General features: G+C 42.9%; 1 protein-coding gene across 1 annotated transcript in view; it reads left to right on the plus strand.

The window, feature by feature from the left end:
* Positions 1-24,030, plus strand: part of BEAN1 (brain expressed associated with NEDD4 1) — a 50,938-nt gene extending 26,908 nt beyond the window's left edge. Inside the window, exons 3-5 of the mRNA XM_041397397.1 lie at positions 11,216-11,425; positions 13,383-13,524; positions 23,766-24,030. Of these exons, the coding sequence (XP_041253331.1) occupies positions 11,216-11,425; positions 13,383-13,524; positions 23,766-24,030 (617 nt within the window). The remainder of the gene's footprint in view (positions 1-11,215; positions 11,426-13,382; positions 13,525-23,765) is intronic.

Genomic DNA, 24,030 nt, shown 5'->3' on the forward strand with positions numbered 1-24,030 from the left:
AGGCTCTGTTAGCTCAGATTGTTGAAACCAGGCACCTGTTTGTATCCTCAGCCCTGCCTGCCTTGGCCCAGCCCAAAAATCTGGGGTTTCAGGAAACTCTGCAGCAGCTGCTACTCAGAAAAACCTGTGATCTCATTCCTAGAAGGACTTAACAGGATAGTATTGCAAATGACAGGGTACATATGAATCCATCAATAATTGTAATAATCCAAACAGCAGGGTATTTCTTGTCTCTCGTGCTGTTAGCACAAGGGACATCACCCTGAAAGCCCCTGCTCCAGGTGCTGTTCAGAACAAATTGCAGCAGGTCAGCATGCGCTGGCTGAGCATTCTAAAGCTGTAGATGTAGCCCCATGAAACACAGTGATCACCCTTGTTAACATTTCTAGCACATTTCTCCAGTTAATACCAATGCAGGGGCCATCCAGAAGGCAGGAGGAGTTCAAACAGGATTTTGTTGTTGCAGAGAGTTCATACCTTCCTTGGCCAAGCATTGCAGTCTGTCCTTCATCTTCAGCAGCTAGAAGAGGCCTAAAACACACCAACCCCAACAAACAGAAACCAAAACCCTACAGAAACAACCAAAAACTGACGTAGAGAAGCCATCAAACCATAAACAGCTGGCTCCGCAGCAGGTTCCCTGTCCAGCCTGCAGTGGAAGGCAGGACCCTCCCTTCCCCAGGTCAGGAGCCCACATCTCTGTAGCACAGTTTAAAGACACCAACACCACCCTCACTGGGACCCCTCAAAAGAACCTTGTGATGCTCATGTCAAGAATGACATGAAGGAACTGTTTGATACATGCAGAGATTTGAAGCCTTTCCCATTCTCATGGTTTTCCTCAAGCTTCAGGACAGTGGGCACTTTGGATTTTTTAAAAAACATAAATAACTAAAACTAATTGCCATTCTAACAGGGCATTTTGCCAGTACAATTATATTTATGATATACTGTGAAGTTCATGGGTTTATAATTTTGAAGGAGCAGGTGAAGAGCTACTTCTCAGAGGTAACACAGATTTAAACATTGCTTCGAGGCAACAGGTCATCCTAAATTCACACCTTCTCCACAACAGATCCACACAGACTGTCAACTTTTTAATAATTAATGAGGCTCATCTCAGCTGTTTCACTATTTCACTCCCCAGTTACAATACCCACAAGGAGTCCCTGCTGACATCAAAGCACGAGAGCTCTGAAGAGAAAGCAGCCACCTTTTCTAGACTGATTTTGTTGCAGCCTCAGCAAGCTGTCACTGCCCTGCTCGTGCTTTAGGCACTGAGGTTCAAGGCTCCCACGTCTCAGGACTCTGGGACCTCTGAGATGGCTGGGCCAAAGTGAATTCCTGCTCTGGGACCTGTTCTTGGTCCCCCCCAGGGGCTACAGCACCTTTGCAGAGCACCAGGTCCTTGCTGTGTTCAGAGCCCTGGGACTCATCCCTGCTGGATGGGATTTTCTCTAGAAACCCTGGAGAGCCATTTTTCCCCTTTTATTCCTTTCAGTGCTCCAGCACTTCCAAGAACAAGCCATTTTCAGAATAGCACTCACTTTTCTGCAGCTCACACACCTGTGTTTCTACAGTGTCCTATAAAATAGGAGCTATTTTCATGCTGTCAGTTTCTTCACAAAAAACTCCTTGTCTACTAATGCAAAGAATAGAAAATTTCAGCTTGTTTTTAAACTGAGTATCTCTTAATCTGGTTGTTCATGCACCAGAAACTGAAGAGGTTCATCCATTCCCACCAGAACTGAAGAGCAGTGTGTCCAGAAACTCTGAGTGCCCCTAAGGGCTGGATAATACAATTTACAAATATGAGTTTATCAATCAAATCTCTGAGATGGAGTTTATCCATCTCCTGATGCAAACTTTTAGATTGCCCTCATACTGAAGGACATTCTGATTCTCCTGCAATGCAAGATTGCCTTCAGGTAAGGAAGAAGAATGTTTAGGAAATCTGGATCTGGCCACACCATGTGGGTCCTCTCAGCCTCATTAAGCACCTAACAAGGTAACCCTGATCTGCAGCACGGAGTTAAAATGAATAATTAATGCAGCTGAGAGGAAACTGAAGAAGGGGTTCAATTTTTTTTTTCTTTCTTTCTCCACGTGTCAACCCATGCACTTGAAAGGGGATGGAATATCAGCCTAGATACCAGTTTCTCTACCAAGAATCCCATAGCTTTGTTAAAAAATTCTCGGGGTTTTTTTTAAATTATTTTTCCAGTGGGTAAATGGGAACAATTTAACAGACACATTTCCAGTGTGACTATTAATAGAAAGTAGCAATAGTTAGTGACCTTTAACACAGACTGAACTTCAGGAAGGTGGGAGCTGGATGGTACACCTGGACACTTCCAGGCAGTATCCTACAAGAGCTTTTATTTAGATAGTTTTATTAGAAGCACCCCTGCTGGGCACACTTATTTTCTGGGACTGAACCATTTCCTGGTGCCTTTTGTTCAAAAGGCCACAAACCCCAGCCAGTGTTCCAGGTTAAGGCATTGTCCAGGGTGCTCTGAGGGCATCACAGGGGTTCTCATCTATGTGCAGCACCTTTCATTACAAAGGGATTTATTAATCCTGTGGATTCAAAATTTAATCAACTTTTCCATAATGTGTAGTTATTTAAATTGAGTATAATCCCCAGAACAGAGTGCTCACAGAAAAAGCCCAAGTTCTTTCTCCAGCCTGACTCTGCATCCCTCAGTTATGACTCTCTCTCAATCTGACTGGGGGGCAATGGAAAACAATGCACTCTGCATTTCCTGTTCCTTAGAAATATTCCCTTGTTTAAATAATTTTTGAGAACCATAAAGAGCTTCCCTTTAAGAACAGTTTGGAACACCTACAGCCTGGACTGTCAGCTGCCTGGAGAGGGAATGGTGCAGCAAGCACAGCTGATTCTCAGGGATCTGTAAATCTCAGTCTTTCTCTGCATGCCTTCTCTCTGGGGACAGCTCAGAGCCCTTCTGACTCCCAGCACACACAGAGCTGCTGGGGCTGATGCAGATGTTTGGGGTAACTGCTGAAACAGGCCTTGAACTGGGAACTGCATTTTCTATTTCCAATATTCACATTACACACTGCCGTTTATACTGAAGATGAATAACTGTCCTTTCCTAAAGGCTACACTTGGCTTAGGGGGAGTTTTTGGTTGGTTTTAAAGTCTTTCCCCTTCCACCTCAAATGAAAAGCAACCAACATGACATTATTTAGAGGAAGGAGCTGTGTGGAGCCTGTAACCAGAGCTCTGTGTGCAAGCCAGCAGGATGTTCTGCTGCCCCAGGAGACACCCCCAGCCTGCCAGCTTTCCCTGCCATCTCTGCCAGCCCCTCAGGGTGAGTCTGCCCTGCCCTGCCCTGCCCTGCTGGGCACGCACAGGGCAGTGGAGGGTGTGCATCACACACTGCAGAGATCAGGGAACGCTCCTGGGCCAAGAGGCCAGTCCTGCACTCCCTTGCACCACGGGGGTGTTCTGCAGTAGCAACAGGGATTTCCCCCAGGCTTTTGAACACTAATGTTTGAGTTTCATTTCCACAGATCTTTCAGTGTCCTTGTATTTCAGTGGCTCCTTTAGCAGCAAAGAACCCAGGTGATTGAAATTGTCTCCAGAATCAATATCTGACTTGCCATTGTTGACATTCCTGCATCTGTCTAAGCAGACATCCTCGTCCTGTTCAGCTGAAATCTGAAGGAATTAAATCATTTCTTAATGATATGAGAAAACCCCTTGATTTATGCAGGCAGATACTGCTGGAGCTTTCACAGATACAAATGATGATGTAAATCACACTAGAGGCTTTGTGTACTCTGCAACACCATCACCATAACTCATGTGGGAGTGCAGAACACCTGCAAACCATTTTAATTATTTTTAAAAATTCATGTCACCTTGAAAGAAAGGCCAGGATAGATCACATGTGATACCACCTCCTGAAGGAAGATCCTGGGATCCCAGTGTGTGTTAACAGGCTTCTATCTCAGGCCCCATTCCTTACATAACTCCCTGGATGAGTATTTCAGTCATCATTATTCTCTAAGGAGTAAAAATCAGTCATTCCTCTATGTGCTTTTTCAGTAGATTACTCCTACTGAAGACTGGCAAGGAAGCTGGAAAAATAAATGAGATTAATTTTGATAGGAAAAGCCCTAAATAAGAAGCAGCACAAGGACACAAGCACTGTAGAAGTGCTGGGGCTGTGTACCAAAGGTGGATCTGGTTCCTGAAGCTCAGTTCAGCCTCTATATTTAGTTGCAGATGGATCTTCATTATAGAGCTTTGAAGCCGGTAAGCAGGGTAAGGATTGCTAAAGATGACTAATAGAGGCAGTGGAACAATTCATTAAAACACCAGGAAAACACAAAACTCCATCATTTAAACAGTCATTAATGTGAGCCAGTTTAATAGTGATCAGAAGGGAGCAACTGATTTGGAGATTCATAAATGCATATAGTGCACAAGACAGGTGCTCACCAGTTGTGACTGTTTGAGCTGGCAAGAATTTCATCATTCCTTCCTATTTTCTCTCTGGAACTTGAGAGAAGAGTTTGTAAGGAAAGGAACTTCTCTGTGGAAGGGTTTGGATTTTTGGTTTGGGGTTGGTTTTTTGTTGCCTCAGTATAGATTATGTTCCCTACCTGGGCTCCATGTCCCATGAGCTGCCACCTGACCTCTTTAGGTTACATTAAATACAGTTCAGACAGAGCTCAGCCTCCTAAAGACAAGACATGAGACATCCAGATCACAGTTCAAGCAGACTGATAAGGTAAAATATAAAATAATTTGCCCATTATATTTTTTTCAAACCTTAGGAAATATTACTACATTGCAACATTTTTCCAAAGACTTATATGAGAAAGTTGTGTGCCAAAAAACCTGGAGTATCCCACAATAAAAAAAACCCAAAAATTAGAGGGTTTGCCCTATTCAAGTCAGTACCAAGCTAGGTTGGATCTGAGCTTATGAAGGTAACTTTACTTTAATGGATAAATAAGAATTCTCATCATACCTGTTTCCGAGCCCTAATACAGAGTTTCTGAGAAAAGTAATAGCTTTGGCTCCTGCTTATAAAACTGCATTAGTTCCAAGTTGTTTGAATATGAGAAAATAGGGGGAAATATTCCTTGTCCATCAGAAAGTGGGCTGTTATACTTGCAGAGTGATTTGTTTCCCTGCAGTGGTATTTATCATGTTGATAAAAGAGACCATGGATCTGAAAATTGGAAGATTTTTTCCTGTTAATTTGAAACAGCACCTATACAAGCTGCTGTGACATCAACATAATACCCTAAAGCCACAGCAGCTGAAAAGATTTATTTCCTGAGCCCTTCTGCAGCCACATTCTCTTTGCTTCTGACATTCTCAATTTGCAGGCTGCTGGTGATCCAATCTTCCTCATTCTGGCTCTATAATAAGGATGTCAATGCAAGAAGAGAGAAAGTCATTATCTGATAGGCATGAGAGGATGAAAAGGCAGAGTTTGCTGTCTCGGGGGAAAGGCCACCCTCTGTGCCTTGGAGGAGCTCAAGGTCATGGGCAGCTTTTGTACCTGAAGGATGTCCCACATTCACTTCCAGAAAAAACTGAGCCATCCTTAGCACAGTCTCAGGTCTGAAGAAGATTTTAATTTTTTACTATCAGTGAAAAGTTTTAATTCTGATTAGAAGGTATATATGCAGTTTAAAAATTCAAAGTCTTTAAACTGCAGAGAGCAGCAGAGAAACTGAGTGTGAATTCACAGGTGCTGCCTGGTTAATGGCATTCCTGTGGGCTTGGATTGTGCTGAGGGATCTCCCACAGCAGCAATGAACAGGCAAGATTAGTTAACCATTTGTATAGGGAGATTTACCTCAAATTTAGAAATAATAATGAATTTCATTTGCTTTGGAAACTGTTAAATGTCATTGATGCAGCAACTGACAGGAAAAAATTATTTATTCATTGACTTTGTCAAATAACTACTAAGTGTCAATTCCAGCAGATAAGAAGACAAGAGATAAAAGTTTGAAGCACTCCCTATAGAGTTATTATTGAACATCCATTGTAGCTTGAGAGGCAGTTTAATTTTCTGTGTGGAAAGCAGAAAAGCCTGAAGAACAGAACTGTGCTTGAGAGAACCAAACATGCTCCTGGGCCTCCTGAACTGCAAATTCCTTTTCCCATACTATTTGTCTGGCTGATGTAAAACTGCTTTATAGAGAGGGCATTTCCCAGACTGTTCTGGTCATCCACTCATTTCTCAACTTTTCCACAAGAGAATAAGAGAAATACAAAAGGACAAACAGCCTGCCCTGTTCTGAGCATCCTCATTGCTTCCTTTTAGTCCCATGAGCAGATGACACCCTGGTATTTATCAAGCCTAAGTGAAGTTTCAGCCTTCCTCAGGATCCAGTGGAATAGCTCTGAATCCAACAGAGACATTTCTTTTTAGTTAATTTAAGGTTTAGCTCCTGTGGGCCTTGGACTCAATGCCTGAGTAACATCCCTCTCTCCCTGGCTGCAGGGATGCTCCTGTGATCCAAACCCTTTCCCAAATCTTTTTTGTGCTACACCTCCTTGTGCCACAGAAACAAGCAGTGCAATTTCTGCTGATTTCCAGAGATTTATTTCCCAGGGCAGCAGCAAGGGCAGGGTCCAGCTGGTTACTCTTGGCCAGACTAAACCATCTCCCAACAGGAACTGTTCATGAAGGCAGAATAACAAAATCTCGGATCATTGCACTGATTTAGTGCATCTGGGTGCTCTCAGCTCCTTCCTGACATCTGTCACTCACCTTCCCTGGATAAAGAGACTGCATAATCCAAGGGACTGAGAAAGGAAGGATATCAGAAACGTGCTTTAAGTTGATTCAGTGTTTGAGATGCTTTGCTGCAATCATTTGAAGACCAAAGGATTAGAGAGGGTGCTGTGCGCAATCCTAAACTGACCTTCCCACTGCTCCTTCCAGCCCTGTACCCTGTGTCAGTGCAGTGCATTTAAGGGTGCTGGGAGGTGCTGGATCACCATCCCAAACAGTTTTACTGACCCAGGGGTACAAGGAATACTCCTGTTCTGTCCTTGTGCTTCGGCTCCAGTTCAGCAAGGCAGCACCAAGCCCACCCTGCCATCAGGAATAATGCCAGGCTGGCAGGGATGAAGAGGTGGATGATTCTAGACACAAAATCTTTCCAGAACAATACATCAGCACTCCAGGAGCTGGTCACGGACTTTTCAGCCTGGGAAACAAAACCACTCCATGTCTCATCCTCTTCACCAGTCATAACATGAATTATCATCTTTATTAAGATGACACATTGAAAACCAGGGGAAGAGATTTGTTTATTTTAGGAGGATCCAGCTCTAAAATCATCCCAAAGCCCATCAGTTGCAGAGGCTGTTGCAGCCTCACCACAGCTGATGTGCCTTCAGGACAAAAGGAAACAGAACAAGACCCCACCACCAAACTGAACTCAGTGTGGAGAGAAGAGACTCATTTGTGTGGAGGTGCTTCCCTTCTCTCTGCTCTGAGGTACCAGCAGGTGAAAGGCACTGAGGAAGGGAGAAGCCACTCCTAATAAAGGGCTGCATGTTGGGTGAGCCAAGCTCCCAGGACACATCTGCACACCAGAACATTTCACCCTGCCAGGATCTGACCCAGCTGGAACTTCCCCTTTGCTTATGGCCAGGTTACAGAGGGGTCACTGTCCTTTCAAAGACAGGTTAGCAGGACTGAGAAAGAACAATATCCACCCAAAAAGTCAGGCGGTTCTACACCTCCTTCCGTTACTTTCCAGTTGATTTGTTGAGATGCAGGAGCACTGAGAAAAGTAATATGTTGTGATATTTAAGGGATTTTTCAAAATGCTGATCTATTGTGTGACACTGCATGGACAGTGCAGGCAGTTCTGCACTGGTGCTCACTCTGCAGTCAGTGTTCTGCCAGCCCTGTGCCAGCTGTGCACAGTACAGTACACAGCTCCCATTGTGGGTAAAAGCCATGGTGTCTACATCCAACATAATTCACATTTAGAGGATTAGAGATAAAATAATCATATTTATGTATGTATTGTTTATAATTTGCTGTTTCATGGGAAAGGATACAATTTACCTCACAACAAAAGTGTTAGCACTGTGTTAGTAGTGTTGTATTTATGGGCTTCACATACATTGCAGATACTGCTATTCTGAAGGAAAACCCATAGCATTTTTATATGGAGAAATGCACAGTTTATCAAAAGAAAATGGTTTTGGATAAGAGTAGAAAATGTACAATGTGGGGTTTTTTTGCTAAAAGTAATATAAACATCTCTTTTTACCCCCACAAAATTCAAACCCAAAGAATTTATATCAATGCAGCATCTCATTCTGCTGTTGTTTGTCACAGTAGTAATTTAGTAGTAAAGTCTGGAGGATCAGACTCACAGTGTCAAACTGGAAATGGTGCCACAGGAGAAGTTTATCAAGTACATTTTGTGTTAGGAACTGGGCTAAGGGGACTCATTCCTTCTAATAAAAGCAATGTTGCACTATAACTTGTCTATAGGAGGGACTGGGTTCAGTTAGATTAAAAGCTGGTGAGAAACAATAGATAAAACAGACAGGACTTGGGACAGCCAAGGAAGCCCTGAGAATGTGGTGGATAAATGGGGTGTCTTGGACCAAACCACACCACCTCCACACCAGTGCAGGGAGTATTGTCTGTATGAAGTCACTTAAAGCTGTTAAACTTCTACACAGCAAAACAGGTCCAAATATCAGTGCTCACACTGGGTGGCACCAGAGGAATCTCCCAAATGGTCAGAGTGTGGATATTCCAGATGGCTTCCACACCTGGAAAAAAATAAAAGATAAATATCCTTAGCCAGGCCCTTCCTGTTTAGAGTATCGTTCCAAATTTGTCCCAAGTTTTTAAAGACCTGAAAGCACTCACTGCAGCGTCCTTCCTCCACTTGACAGCAGTTTATCACCAATTCCATTTCAGGGCTATTTGACATTAAATTGATGACCACAAGCCTGACAGTGTGTGGGGCAACCTCACACCCCAGGCTCATGTTCTCATCATGCTGACAACAAAGTTGATTCTTTTTATACCTTTGGAAGTGAGCTAAAATTGCCAATAAATTACCTGACACTACTTCCAGTTCAGGTGTTAACCCCTGCAGCCAGGATTTAAATGGCCACTGCTGTGATATTTGCATCTCTCAAAGGCAAAATTTGCAAAAATCTGAAAATACAAGGCCTTGGAAAGCCAGTGAGAGTGTGTTGGACACACTGCCAACAGAGATACCTTTAAAAATGTACAAATGAGAAACACAATTCAAATTTTGTAAAGTTTTGGAAATTTGAGTTCTAGCACAAGGGCCTTACTCCCCAAACATATCCCATACCCAAAAGTTCTTTGCACTGAGTATTAAGTAGGACACTTGTCCATAACCTTTGATTTAACACTACAGTGTTGGTTTTTGGCACAAGATACTCGGTAAAAGCTCAGCACATTTCTTGGCTCTCTGTTCTAAATGCTTATGAAGATCCTCAGCCAACAGTCAAGTGCTTCCAGAAAATTAACAATCCTCCTCTACATGCTAATTCCCCTGGTGTCATGTGTATGTTTCTAGTTGGTTCTCTCAGTCTCAAGCATCAGCCCATGATAACATAAACTGCCTTGGAGCCATTGTCTTCTTTCTAAACTTATTGTGACTGCAAAACATCAAGAGGTGTCTCCCAAAGGAAAAGAGCAAACCTTGCTGAGAACTCGCTGATAACATCTATCCTTGTAAACAGCACTGCACTTCCTAAAACACATACTCACTCTACACAATACTCAAAAGAGTAAATTTTGTTATCCCTGATTCCATCAGGAAATAAATTCTGTATTTGTTCAACTGGCACATAGCCAGATAAAAAATATATCCAGGCCAGACTTGACAGCCAAGCTTGGTATATGGCATCTCCAGCAATTTTTCTGCATCAATAAAATTTTGATGCTGAGCAGCTAGTGGGAGGTTTGTTTGGTTTGGGTTTTTTTTGGTTTTTTTGGTTTTTTTGGTTTTTGTTTTTTTTTTCTATTTGTTAAAATCCTGAATAATTTTTCCCATAATTTATTCTCTTTACCATTAGCAATTCCCCCATTCTCCCTCTATTAGCAATGCAATCCCCCATAAATACATTTCTGGGCAATTAATTCCCATGTATAATCATGCTATCAGTTGTTTCTCTAGGTGAATATTATTGTTTAACCTTTGGTACTGTCTCTGTGGTTTGTCTCAAAAGGGTGTTTGACTTGGCAATAAATTATTGTAGTTATTCTCCTTTAAGAAGATTTATTACTGAACACAAATAATACATTTAAAGATTTTTATTTTTTTTTTAACCAGAGTAAAGCAGTTGCAACCAAATAATCCCACTCTGGATGAGTCTCTTCCTGCACTACAAATCAGTTTCTTGGGATGCTGCCTCCCCTCACAAACCAGAGCAAGCCATGTGCCACAAAAACAGACTCCTGTGCTTCATTCTTGCCCAAAACTTTCTCTGCAAATCCTCACAGCCTTCTTACACCCCTAACAACAGGCAATTCCTCTGTTCCTCCTGTGTTCCATTGAGTCAGGACCGGGAGTGAGGTGACACAGACTCTAACTCTCTTCAGCAGGCCGAATCCAAGTTTATTGGAAACGCTTTCTTTTATACATCATTCCCATACAGGTGGACCTGATTGGTCATTTCATCACCACCCCATTACACAACTGGCTAATTAAGAAGACACCTTTTGGTAAACATCTTGGGAGAAAACAACTGTTCAAAGCACCAGCTGCAAGATTAATTCTTTCTCTTAGCCTTCTCAAAACTCCCAAGAACAATTCCTGGGAAAGAAATTCTGTGTTTCTGTCTCCAACCAGACTGTCGCATCCACACCTCTTGCAGCTCACCTTTTGGCACTTCCACTTTTGTCCTTGTGCGCTTCAGTTCTTTCAGCATCGGTCAGTTCAGGGTACAAGGAGTCTGGTGAGGAAGAAGCCATCAGAACTGTGGGTCAGACAGCTCTGGCTCCAGCAGGATGTTCCCAATAAACGGGGCAGCTACTGCCCGTGTCCCGCTGGAGTCAGCTCCTGGCAGCCGCAGGAATCGGGACTAGCCGGGATGTCCCCAGGAGCAGGGCTGGCTGCGGTGGCTGGCTGAGGCTCTGCGGACCCCTGTGACAAGTGACACATTTCTCCTCTCTCTCTCTCTCTCTGTGCACAGCCATTGCCTCGAACCAGAGCAGCGCTTCCAGCGCCTTGCCGAGCCCCGCGGAGCACGGCGGTGACAGCAGCCTGCTGGTGTCCCCGCTGCTGGTGGCAGGGGTGGTGATCGGGCTGGTGCTCCTGCTGTCCTGTGCCACCATCGTGGTGGGCAGCCTGCGCAGGGACAGCCGGGCCCGCCAGCCCCGCCCGGGCAGGGCGGCCGCGGACGGTAAGGGGCACCGGGAACGGCAGGGATGGGAATGACGGCAATAACGGGATCGGTCACGGCAGCTTGGCAGGGCAGTGGCAGCGCTGTGCTGGGTGCCCACACGGGTGATGGTCAACAGAGCCGGCTGACAGCGCCTCCCGAACGGCTCACTGCCCTCGGCGTGGCATAAGATCTGTTCTCCGGGGCGTTTTCACATCCCCCTGCAGCCTTGGTGCAGCATTTGCTGGGATTTCTATTTCTTGCGAAGGCAGAGCTGTTCTCATTTCAGCCAAGTGCACCGGCCTACAACAATCACTGGGCAAATGCAGTTTATCTGAGTGAATATTTGCCTGGAAACAGAACAACAGGGCACCAGATATCAATGAACTGTCACCATCATTAGCAGTGTCATTGATGACATCGGTGTCACCACAGCCACCATCGTTAGAGACTCAATAAGGTGCCAATTCCTACCTCCTAACCAAAATAAAACCCATGAAACAAAACCAACACATAACAAAAAACCTTACAAATAATTTGGGAATATCAAGGAGTTAATTTTAGAGTTGTGTTTTCAGCCCTTTTGGGCTTTGCTTTGTCAAGGAAATGACAGAAGATTATTTCTATTTAAGGAAAAAAAACGGTTTTAAAAGTTACTGTGTAATTCTTCAGACAGTAAAAATTCCAGTGATAAATGGTGGACCATCAACAACCCTGTCCTCTGCGAGCAGGCTCCTCTACCTGCAGCTTGTTATGGCTGCAGTTCTGTGCATATCATTGAGGGGGTTTTTATTTATCTAGAAAAGCCAATAATAGTGAGCCACATAAAAATGCATTGGCTTAAATGTTGTTTTCACTGAGGTAAATTAAGTATCCGTTGAAGTCAATTGAACTTCATTTAGTTACTTGGATCAGGAATTTTTATGTTTAAACTAAACAAATCTTCTAGGATCAGTTTTTCCCCTTGGAGCAAGGAATAATTTCTTCTTGGCTTTTCCAGAAATATTTATCCAGATAAGTGAATAACATCTATATTTTGGGAATAAAATTTAGAGTCCAAAAGAATTGAAATGCAAACTCCCATGGCAACCTACAGAGGGAAAATAAAAACAAAATCCAGAAAACTAATGCCTACTATTACAGTAATACAAATTTTCCTAATTTTCAGCAGCTACATTGAGGATTAAATAGTTAAACCCAAACTGGAGTTACTGTTTGACCCAATATTTTGGCATGATAAAATGCTGACCATTAGGCTTTAATCACTGTGTTTAAATCTACTACTTTGACAGTTTCATCTCCTGGAAGAAGCCTAGAGCCAGGCAAAAACAAAAAGGAAAATTTTCAAACTCCTTGTTAGATATAACAATGCTAGATAAATGGAAAAGAAAAGCATATTTGGGGAGATATTCAAAAGAATAATCCTAAACTAAATTATGCCACACTGCATTACATGGACACACACACACACTAATTAGACTTTTATCACAGAAAATAGATTATTTTTTGTGCTATTTTCCAGCTTTTCCCATTTTTGTCAGTTTGTTTATTGAGAACAGCATTTTCTCAGCAATCAAACCCCTGCCCCTCCTGTTACAGCCCTCCCAGAATGGACAAAGTTCCCAGGGATGCAACTGCTGGAATTGCAGTTACCCCACAAATATCTGAAGCTGCACATGGTAGAACCCACCCCTTTTCAGCCTTTGAGACCCAAGAAAAGCTTTGGAACTTCCAGCTGCGTTGTAGGGCAGCACTAAAGGCACGGCCTGTGCCTGAAACACTACAGTTCTCCTACAGATGGGCTTCATTTACTCTTAGAGAAATAAGAATATCCCGTGAAAACTGATTGTTCTAAAATACCCACAACTCCTCTGCCTCAGAAAGGGTTTGTTTTCTCATTTGTGGCAGTGTTATAAATGAGTGACAGAGCATCCAGCACGGAGGGGAAGAGCAGCCAATATGAATTCTTGTTTTGCAGCTCCCGATGGTTTCTCCCACGGCGGCTCCTCTGCAGAGCTGAGATCCACCTGCAGTGAGGAGTTCCTCCCAGCCTGTGATTTTGACTCCTACCTGGATATACTTTCTCAGGTGACCATCATGTATCCTGATCCACCTCCATGGTAAGCACTTGCCTGACATTCTCAGGGTTACAGTCCTGCACTGGCAAAGCCCACTGCAAAAATTCAGCTCACACAAACTCTGAATACAGACAGACCTTGTTTAGCTTGAGTGTAAGTTCAAGTTTTCCTTAGCAGAATACAGTTTTACTAAATAAAGATGTGGACAGGAATTTTCATTCAGTGATATTCACATTAAAATTTATCATAGTGATAACATACTAATGAGACGCACAAGTAGAATTACTTAAAATCATTTTTCTTTGAAAGAAATGCATTTACAAAGTTTCAAAGTTTCAAAGTCAAAAATACATACTTTTTCCAAGAACTTCCAAGTTACATTTATTACTGATCTTGAGAGTGTTCAGATGAGAGGAAACAGAAAAACAAAACTGCAGAAATCATACAGCAGCTCCTAAATTATGTGCCCACAATTTAGGGTATTGTGTGCTTACAGGGTACAGGAACAGCCCATGAGCCACAGGAGCTGCACTTTGGGCCATGGGCATCTCCTTCATGTGCCTCAGGCCACCTGAGGTCCAGAAATGAAGGAATTCAGTTACTCCCTCCAATGAACCAACAGGAATCATTTTAAGCAGAACTTCAAGCTTTCTGTAGTGCTGTGTCTTACAAACAGCAAACACACATTGAACAGCTATGCTCCCCTTTATTTTTCTTTTTTTTTCTTCCTTTTAAGCAGACTCCTTTTGAGTTAAAGCACTATAAGACCTTTTCAGCCCTTTTCTGACTGTGGTATAGAGCAGCTCAGCACTTTGAGCACACCATACATGGATCTTTGCTTTGTTTATTCTGTGCATGTTCTACAAGCAGCAGTTATGTATTACCAGCTCATCCTATATAAGTAATGGGCTTTTAGGGATTGTGTAAATATTTTACCAGAAAGCTCACATGGGAAAAATTACTCTGAGCCTGGCATCTAAGTGTGTATAATTTCATATAAATTCACTTAGGAATTTAGACTGGATTTTGGGCCCACACCCACGAGTCTTTCCTAATAAAAGGCAGCCAGCTGACACCCAAGCAAGACTCTGAGTGGGCAGCTGGCCAGATTCCTGAGAACAAACTGACAATGTAGTTCCTTAGCAGACAGATCATCAAAGATTATAGCAAAGGATGCTTCCATTTCCAGTTGGAAACAGACACAGAGAAGGTTTTTCCACTTCTACGGAGTTGTGTTTGAAGGAGATATGAGTGACAGAGCACAGCACAGATTATCCACAGCTTGCAGTACATTCTGCAGTAGCTCTGTAACAAGCTTGGCAAGGGTTAATTGTCTTGTGTCCTACCTGTTCTCAGAATATTCTGGGACACATAAAGGTGTCCAGCCACTGCCTCCTCCAGCTTCCCTGCTGGGCTGAGTGGACTGTGTCCCTGAGGATCCACTCTGCGCACACTGGAAAACACTGCTCATCCCAGTAATTACAGCCCTGCATCACAGGTCCAAGGTAGAGATTATTGTGAATGGTTTGGCTATTTTCGTCCTGCCACTGCAGTTATATATTTTAGAAAAAGCAGCTTTGGCAAATCATCAAAATCTTAGTAAATTTTATATCTTAGCAACACAATTTGGGGAACTTCAGGGAAAGCAGATGGCTGAAAGCAAAGCTACATGGAGACTTTCAAACTTGCTATTAATGCATTCTCCAGACCATTGTAACTGTTCAGAAAAGCACTGGGTGAAAGGTACTGTCTGAATTACTGCATTATGTAAAGCCTGAAAAATTCCTGTACACCTCCCTTTATATTCTCCTACATGGCATAACACTGCAGCGTCTGTTTTTAATTAGTAGAGCATGGACATTATTTGAAAGCTGACTGTCAGACATGGCCTGGAAGCAGAAACAAGACATGCCTGACCTTGTGCATTTAACTCCCTGGGATCAATCTTATTGCATATGATAATATTTTGAAGAGTAGGTTTACTGAAACACAGCACTGCCTAAATGAATGTAATTCCTCCTCCTAATTCCTGGAGGGCAAGCAGTAATTTAAAGCTAAACTAGCAAGGCCAAAAGGTAGTGCAGCTGTGGCATCAGCAGAACAGAAATGAAGAGCAGCAAGGAAAGCAACTGCACTGGTAAATAACTCTTAAAAATCTTTGAAGTGAGAGAGTTCAATGAGTTAAAAGCAGTGGGTGCTGCCAGGATAATTTCCTTTATCCACCTGGTGCGGCAAGGGCACCTGCATTCCAGCACCCAGCCAGGAGTGTGCAGCTCCTCACACCATTCCTGTCAGACCACACACTGACATGGTTTCAGGAGAAAGCACAACACCTTTATTTGGCCAAGGGGTGGTTAGTTACATTTTATAGCTGAGCTTTAAACCACAAAATGAGTGGAAAAGGGATTTAAGAGGAAGACTGATGAAACACAGAGGCAGTCCCTATGTCTGTGGCTGAGCTCCCTGTTCAGGCCTCCCCACTCCCAGCTCTCCAGCTGGAAGTCCAATAACTGTTTATATAAAACACTATTTATAGAAAAAATGTTATTGGTTAATTAATCTATGAAAAATGCCTTGGGATATTAGTATTTGCTCTGATCTCTGAATCACAAGTTTCATTTGTGGCTCAATCTGATTATCCCCACAGACACTTCCACTAACCCCTTTCTTGCATTAGATTAAGGGGGGTGCCAGGCATGGAATTTTGTCATTAGCCTGCTGTAGTTGCAGGGTGGTTACAGAGAAGCCATTTGGTCAATTTGTTTTGACAGCCCAAAATATACAGTGCTGCTATCTATAAACATCCCTTTAGGACAGTTAATGGCTTTTTAATGAATCTCAGATCTGTGCTAGCATCTGTCACATTGATTTTACATGAGGCGTAGATGGGAAATACAAAAACAAAATACAGGGGGTATGAACCAAACAGTTTCAGAATATCAGGGGTTTGTATTTCAGAGCATATTTCTGATATGTACAGATACTGGCAGCAGGGCTGGAAGTTAATGTTTCATACTCTGTGCCACCAGACATGGCAAAGCCTTTGTTTCTAAGAAATTCAGTGTGAGAAAGATGATCCAAGTGATCTCCCAACAATTCTAAACCACAGAATTCTAATCCCTCCCACTGAACACATCCAGCCAGGACAGAAGACAAGCACAATCTCCCTGCCACATCTTACCTATCATCATGGTCAACATGGCTTGGAAAGAAACACTGGAAAGCCTGTAAATCCAGTATCTGCCATTTTGTTCAACAGTCACTGTGCTGGTGGGAGTAAAATCACACTGTTGACACTGTGGGGATGAAACCTTTTAGACAGAAACCATGAGCTCACATTGACTGTGCTGAGTTCTCTGTAACACACACTTCTAGTGAGCATTGCTCGTTATCTGCTTACAAATATGGAGTAAGAAAGCTGGTTAAAAATAATTTGAGTTCACATGTTTGAAGTGGATTGAATTACAGCACCAACCAAAGTCCAAGTAAATTAAAAACTATTACATTTTCTTTAGGAGAGTCAGTAAAATCCAAGCAATGAGGAGATTTCACAGCAGGAAAGGAATTTTATCAACTTCTCACCTTGTGGCCAGGGAAAATGCATTTCACCCCACTGCATAAGTGCTTTTTCACTCCTTAGTGACTGGATATTAATGGTATGTACAGAGCTTTAGGCAACCAAGATTATTGCCTGAGACTGGTGAGTGTCTGACAGAACATCCCAGAGGAATGACTGCTCAGGAGGATGCAGGGATTTACCTTCAGGAATGGTTTTATTGGGAGCCACAGAAGTCCTCTCCAAACTTCACAGTGAATGTTCCCCACAGGGCACATGAAGTAAAAAACCGTTCAGCCCCCTCTACCCCAGCATTCACATTAAATCACATTGTGTGAGGGTTTGTTTGTGGGCTCACTCTTCCTCAGCTGGTCACCCTCCCTAATCTACACAGGATCTGTTCTAAAGAAAATTGTCTTATTTAGGCTTGATAAATCCCAGTACTCTCAATAACCATGTTCAGCCTGCATTGTTTAAATGGGCAAATCAATTAAAAATTATTTTTAAATCGCAGAAGGAAATGCTCCCGTCTTAAAGTCAGACACTAATTTCCCTTTAAATATATATTTTAAAAGGCCTACTTAAGGGACTTTCTTTTTTAAGACATTCTTTTCCATCTCCCACTGCTGAGGATGCAAGTTGGCCAAGCCAGCCTCCTGGATTTTCTTGAAAGGCAGAATTAGGCTTGCAGGGAACTGACACAAAATCTTGCTATATTGTGCTGTATTCCTTTGCCAAGGCTGTTTTCCTGAGAGCAAACCAGGTGAGGAGATTTTGCCACATTACATTGACAGCTGGCAAAGCATGAGATGGACATTTGGGGTTAAGTTCAGCTCTTACATCAATATCCCCACTGAGATTTTTCAGTTAGTAAGGTAAAAAATGTCACTGGAAATATGACAGGTTTGTAATTCTGTTAGGTATCATGAGCCTAAACACTCAATTCCTTTAACTCCAAATTCCAAACACTCTGAAGCCCCTCCCTTCACATCCCAGTGCTATTCCTCATCAGTATCAGGGATAGAAACAAGTAAATTCCTAATTATTTTGGCAAATTTCTTCTTTCAAGCTTAACTTTGTTTACAGCAAATTTATGAGCATTTCTTTCTGTGGCGTTTCCATTCCTCTTAATTATCCACACCTTTCTCTTTTTTCTTGTCTTTGTAGTCAGAAAATGCTCTCACACCTCAGCCTGCGTGTTGGGAGGCTGGGGCACAAAATTCCCTTTGCTTTCTGTCATCAAAAATATCTGTGGCCACCTTCTGACCACCCTCTCTTTACATCTGCCCCAGTTCCTCTCTGCAGGTGCAAATTATTGCTGCATAAAAAACACCCTGCAGCAGTGAAAGCAGCAACACCTCATGGAAGGGAAGCACCAAGGATTTCTAGGCAGAAATCTACAGTGCTATGCAGAGCAACCACAAGTTAAAGCTCCAAATATTTGATGACTGTACTTTAAAAACAAAGAGTATTTTTCTCTGATTTCCCAGTTGTATATTGCAGCCAGTTTTTCCTGCACCTGCTCAGAATTCATTCCTGGAATAATTACAGCAAAGCCCTTCCTTGGAATATGATCCTAAAATTTGTCAAATGGAAAACTTCCTCAAACATCAGCAGGTTCTGGTGACATGCAAGAATTGGAGGTGGTGTTCAGAATCCTGTTTGTGGATTAACTCCATGGCTTGGGAAGCTACAAATTTTTATTTAACTGATTCTTGTTACTCAGTCAGTGCCCAGCATCCTTTACTGTGTAATGGTTACAGAAATCCAGAGACCAAACATTGCTGATGATCAAGTAGTTCTTACAATGTATAAAATGAATGCCAGGCTGAATTGTATCATATGAAACCTTCATCCTAGAATGACTTGTTTTATTTAAAAAATTATTTCAATTGTTTAAAGCTGCACAATTATGATGAAACTGCATTATACTGGTTCCAAATGTTATCTGATATATGTTTTCATGAAAACAGTTTACACTTAATTTCATTTTTCCTCTGGAATATTTATCCATCCAAGTCATAACTTCCTCAAGATTATCGTGACACAGAGTGCAGAACAGAGATGCAACCTTTTAGTGCTCATTAACACAAACATTCCTATTGTAGTTCTGAGGAACTGGAAATTCCAGAAATAACTATGGACAGAAAAAAAGACAGAAAAAAACTAAATTCCACCTTTCCTGTCTCTTCAATAGTTAAGTTAATTAAGCCCTACATGTTTACTCGAACAATACCTTGGGTTACAATTTTTTACTACTTAAAAGCATTAAAATAAATATGTAAATAAATATGTATATAATTAGAATCTCAAATGGAAAGTGTCAGGATCAAAAATAAACCTAGGAATATTCCTAGCTCATGATAATGTCATTAGAGAAGCAGTTCTGTCAAAACTGATACATTTCCCCTTCTGTCAAAACTGATACATTTCCCCATGGTAATAAGAAATCACCAAAGAAAATATGTATTCTAGGAAAACACACCTCAAAGAACACCTGGACAGATTTCCAGGCTGCTCTCCTACCAGCCTGGCTGTGAGCAAATTGTGCCATCACAGAAGGCAGAGTACAGCATCATCAGCTCAACTGCTTACATGGGCATCAAACTCATCATTATTTTTTTCATCTGAACCTTCTTGCAGAGAGTTACAGCACAAATGTTCTAATTTCAGCTTTTCTGTTAGGTAACATCATCATGGAAACATCCTTTGTGCTGTTTCATCACAGCTCCAGCCTGCCAGCACACAGATGTTCCAGATTCAGGGGCTCTGTTTGCTGTTTTCAAAAGAACACAAAATGGAAACAGTGCAACAGGAGCAACTGTAGCAGAGTTAGAACATACAACAAATGAACAAAGCCAACCATGAGACATCTACTGCACAAAGAATTCTTCATTCCCAGCTCTGCCTTTTTTCACTTCGTGTTGTTTGCATCTTAAGAAGTTCTGTCAGCAGAACCTTCTTCCTGCCCCAGAGAGGGACTCCTGATTTATGAATGACATCCATTTAAAGAAGCTCTTTGGGGTTTCCCTGGCAATAAACCCATCCTAATACTTACTGCAACGAGACCCAACAAATTCCCAAAGTTATTGCCCCTCCTGCCACGCTCTGAGTCAGCAAGGTCATCTTGGAAAGCTGCTGCCATTTTTGAGCACCATTCCCCTCTGCAGATCCCATTTACCTGCAATAGGATGCTCACAGACATCAGCCTCCCTTGCTTTGCCCAGGGAAATTATCCCTTAAAAACTCAGTAGTGTGTCTAACCACAGCAGTGTAGGTATTATAACAAAAACAAGGCCCAAAGCCATGCAGACAGCAGCACATTTCACAGTCATTAACCCCTTCCTTCTCATCGCTGCCGCTGTTGCTGCACCTCCAGATAACACAAGTTTTAGCAAGCAGTGGATTAAAGTGGATTCACTACAAGTACTGCAGCCAAGGATTTTTTCAGGGCTGGTATCCACAAGATGCAATGTAATGAGTTCCTGTGCTCCATTATTTATGTTATGGTAACACAACACTTTCCAAAAGCATTTGCTTTCCTGTCTAAAAGGATTCTCCTGTGACTGCTGTAGTGAATGTCAAGCCTGAGCTACTTTTTACATGTCCAATATCTTCACAGAAGTGAATCTGACAGATAAAATAGAACTATTGTGGTGGGTTTTGTAAAAGATGAACAAGTATTTTTGGTTTTCCACTTTGTGGTCCTGCATTTTCAGTTGCAAAACATATATATATGTAAATATATATATAGAAATAGATAAATATAGCTGTACACACACATATGTATGTACACACACATACTGCACACCCCTTTGTGGGTATCACTCCCTTAGCAGTTCCTGAGGTTGTAATTTGATGATTTGTGAGCTGCAGTGTCAGACCTCCCCTCTTCCTCTGTCTGTCCCATTTCCATTTCCCTGGTGTTCCTGGTGCCCCCCAGTTAAACTGGGAGCTTCTGACTGAGGCAGCCAAACCAGGAGAAATCTGGCCCAGAAAAAACTCACACATAAAATACCAAGTAAAAAACCAAAACAGAACAAACCTCCCAACCTCCCCCCCAAATCTTTTTGCCTGTTTAGCTCCAGACTGGGGATCAAGGTTTGGCTGTGTTTTAAAATGACAGTATATGAATATGAAATACAAAAAGTTATTAAAAAAAAACCAAAACCTGCAACTATTTGAATTATTTGTAATTCTCTCCATGGCCACAACAATCTGTAGGCACAGCTGTGAAGCTGCCAAAAAGCTGTTTAATTGAAAGCCTGGCATGTGTTTTTTACTACCTCACTCAATTTTTAAAATGTGATCTTAATTGCCAAAAATGAGGGGGAAGAACATTACTTGCTTTTGGAGAAAAAGAGAGAATTATTTTCATCCTATGTATGAAGGATAAAATGCCCCAACACAAATATATTGATACTTGGAACTAAACATTAAAATGCCAACTCCTCAATACCATAACTCCCACCATTTACTTAACCCTTCAAAGTTTCCTTCCTAAGGGATCTTTTCCCTGTTTATCTCAGCCAGCAGTTCAGTTCTACAAAGCTGGCCTGTGGTCCAGGAAAGGCATTAAATTAAACCCAAGGCAGAGGAATCATCTGCAGATGATCAGGTAACAGCAGCAAGAAACAGCTCCCACTGTGCCCATTTCTCCTTTAGGTCACTGGCAGATTTCCCAGAAGGAGGAGACAGAGAAGCTTCTTCCCTTTTGTTCCTTGGCAGAAGGATTCCAAATTTTCCCCCTTGAAACTCCCATTGCTGTGAATTTTCTGAATGGAAACTTTTCCCCTGTGCTAATAGGGCCAGTAAGTGCTCTCTATTAGCCTGATTAAGTCAGTCAAAACCAGAGGAGAGATTTTAAATAAATTCACCAGGCTTTGGGTCAGCAAAATGTAAATTAGAGTAAAGATGCAGCTCATAGGAATCCTGCAAGAAGTGGCTGTTTCTTTACCCTCATGGATCTCAAGGAGAGTGGAGGACAGCACATCCTAAGTCTCTGACAGAGGTCTAAGAACTTTTCAAAGACTACCATGTATGTTTGAAAGCTTCAGTGTGTTCAGTAGAGGCTGGAGTGACATCTTTTCCACATGCTGTAAAAAAAAAAAACCAAAAAAAAAAACCCAGTTCTACTTCCTAATATGTTGGGACTTTTCTGAAATATCTAGCAGCCCTATTCAGGGTTTTGAGAACAGACTTGGGTTCTTAAATATTATTTTCTGATGGGGAAATTGAAATTTTCTAGTCTGAATTTAAAGCCAGTGTCCTGACGAATATAAAAGTAAGATGAAATGGAGGTAAAAATAAAAATACCCATGGATATTTGAATTTAGTTATGTAGCACTCTGATTTCAGTTTTTTACTTCTCCCTTCCCAAGAACCCAGACTGGGCTTTGGGAGCTTGGTGTAGCCTGGCAGTAACACAGGTACAGGGGCAGTGTGTGCCTACAGTCTGCTGAGAAGATACATGCTTAATATCCCAATTTTCAGGGGGAGCTTGGTGTAGCCTGGCAGTAACACAGGTACAGTGTGTGCCTACAGTCTGCTGAGAAGATACATGCTTAATATCCCAATTTTCAGGAAATATCCCAGATCTTAATTGCTCTGCAATTAGTGTGGCTGAGGAAATAGGTTCTTAATTTGTCTGGCTGCAGCAGATATGTTTTTCAGGTTAGCTTAGTAGAGAAAGGGTTTTTGGGGTTTTTTTGGGTTTTTTTTTTAATAGGAAACATTTCCTTCTACAGGATTGGAGTTAAAATGGTGCTGGAATGGTTAAACAGCAGCCACAAAGCAGGTCTAACATTTAAGATCATGATGTTGTGACTCTTTCGGGCTGTTGCCTGTAGCCAGGGAGCACAGGGCAGAGCGAGGAGAGCACATTTCCCTGGCTGAGCCCGGTGGCACAGGCAGAAGCACAGAGCCTGGCTGCCCCCCATGGAACCCCCCAGTCCACCTGGCCTGTTCCTGCTCTTTGGAGGAACACAACAGGCACTGTGCCCAGTGCCAGAGGGACCAGCCCCAGTGTGTCCAGGTTATCCAGCCCTGGCAGCACTCAGCTCCCAGCCAGGGCTGCTGGCTGAGCCCCAGAGGCTGCAGCCAGGGCAGCACAGAGATGTCTGCTGGAGACTGCACCGCAGCTCTCCATGCCTCCCTCCACTACTGAAACAGCAACACCACTTCCTCTCCGCGCTGGCTTTTCCAAGCTGGCTCTCACAGGCAGGAGAGAGCAGGCATGAGCCCTGCCTGCACCGCACTTATGTGACTGTGCCCCTCTGCGATTATCTGTGCGTGGTTTAAGTGCTACATTCTCGAGTGTCACACGCGGCAGGCTCAGCAAGGATGTGGGCTGAGCAACAAAACACCACACACACTTTTTTTTTCCCACTTTACTTGCCTCTGTTATGCTGAAGTAATGTACTGTGGCATTTTTTTTTGGAGCACGGCCTGTGAGTGCGGCCTCAGCGTGGCCCGGGAGCGCGGCCCGCCGCAGCCGAGCGGGCCGCCTCTGCCGCCGCCATCGCAGCCGGCCGCGGAACTGGCCCTTCCCTTCCATTCTTCTGAAGAACTCGCACCAATAGGAGAATAAAATCTCTGGAAGTTTTACCAATTTTATATCTTTAAACAGGGAGACAATGGGGTTTTTAGTTTTGTTTTGTTTTTTTACAGTGAATTTTGCAAGTTTTTTTTTCCAGGAATTTAATGAGTATTTCATTTTTTCTTTCAGCTATGACGAATGTGTGGGGCCAGGAGCAACACAAATATATATTCCCACAGACGATCCCCCCCCATATTCCCTTACGGACCCTTGCCAAAGAAATGGAACACCTAGAACCATCTGCCTCAGCCCAGAGGACGGAGCAGCCGCTGGCAGCGCCGGGCGGGCCGCACACGCCGCAGGCAGGCCGCGGGAGCAGCAGCAGCAGCCCGGCCCCGGCCTCGCCGTGATCGCCCGGGGCGGGGGCGGCTCCGCGCGGGACGGCGGCCTCTGA

The sequence above is a fragment of the Onychostruthus taczanowskii genome, unplaced genomic scaffold, assembly GCF_017590055.1.
Source record: "Onychostruthus taczanowskii isolate IOZ18803 unplaced genomic scaffold, ASM1759005v1 scaffold139, whole genome shotgun sequence".
NCBI lineage: Eukaryota > Metazoa > Chordata > Aves > Passeriformes > Passeridae > Onychostruthus > Onychostruthus taczanowskii.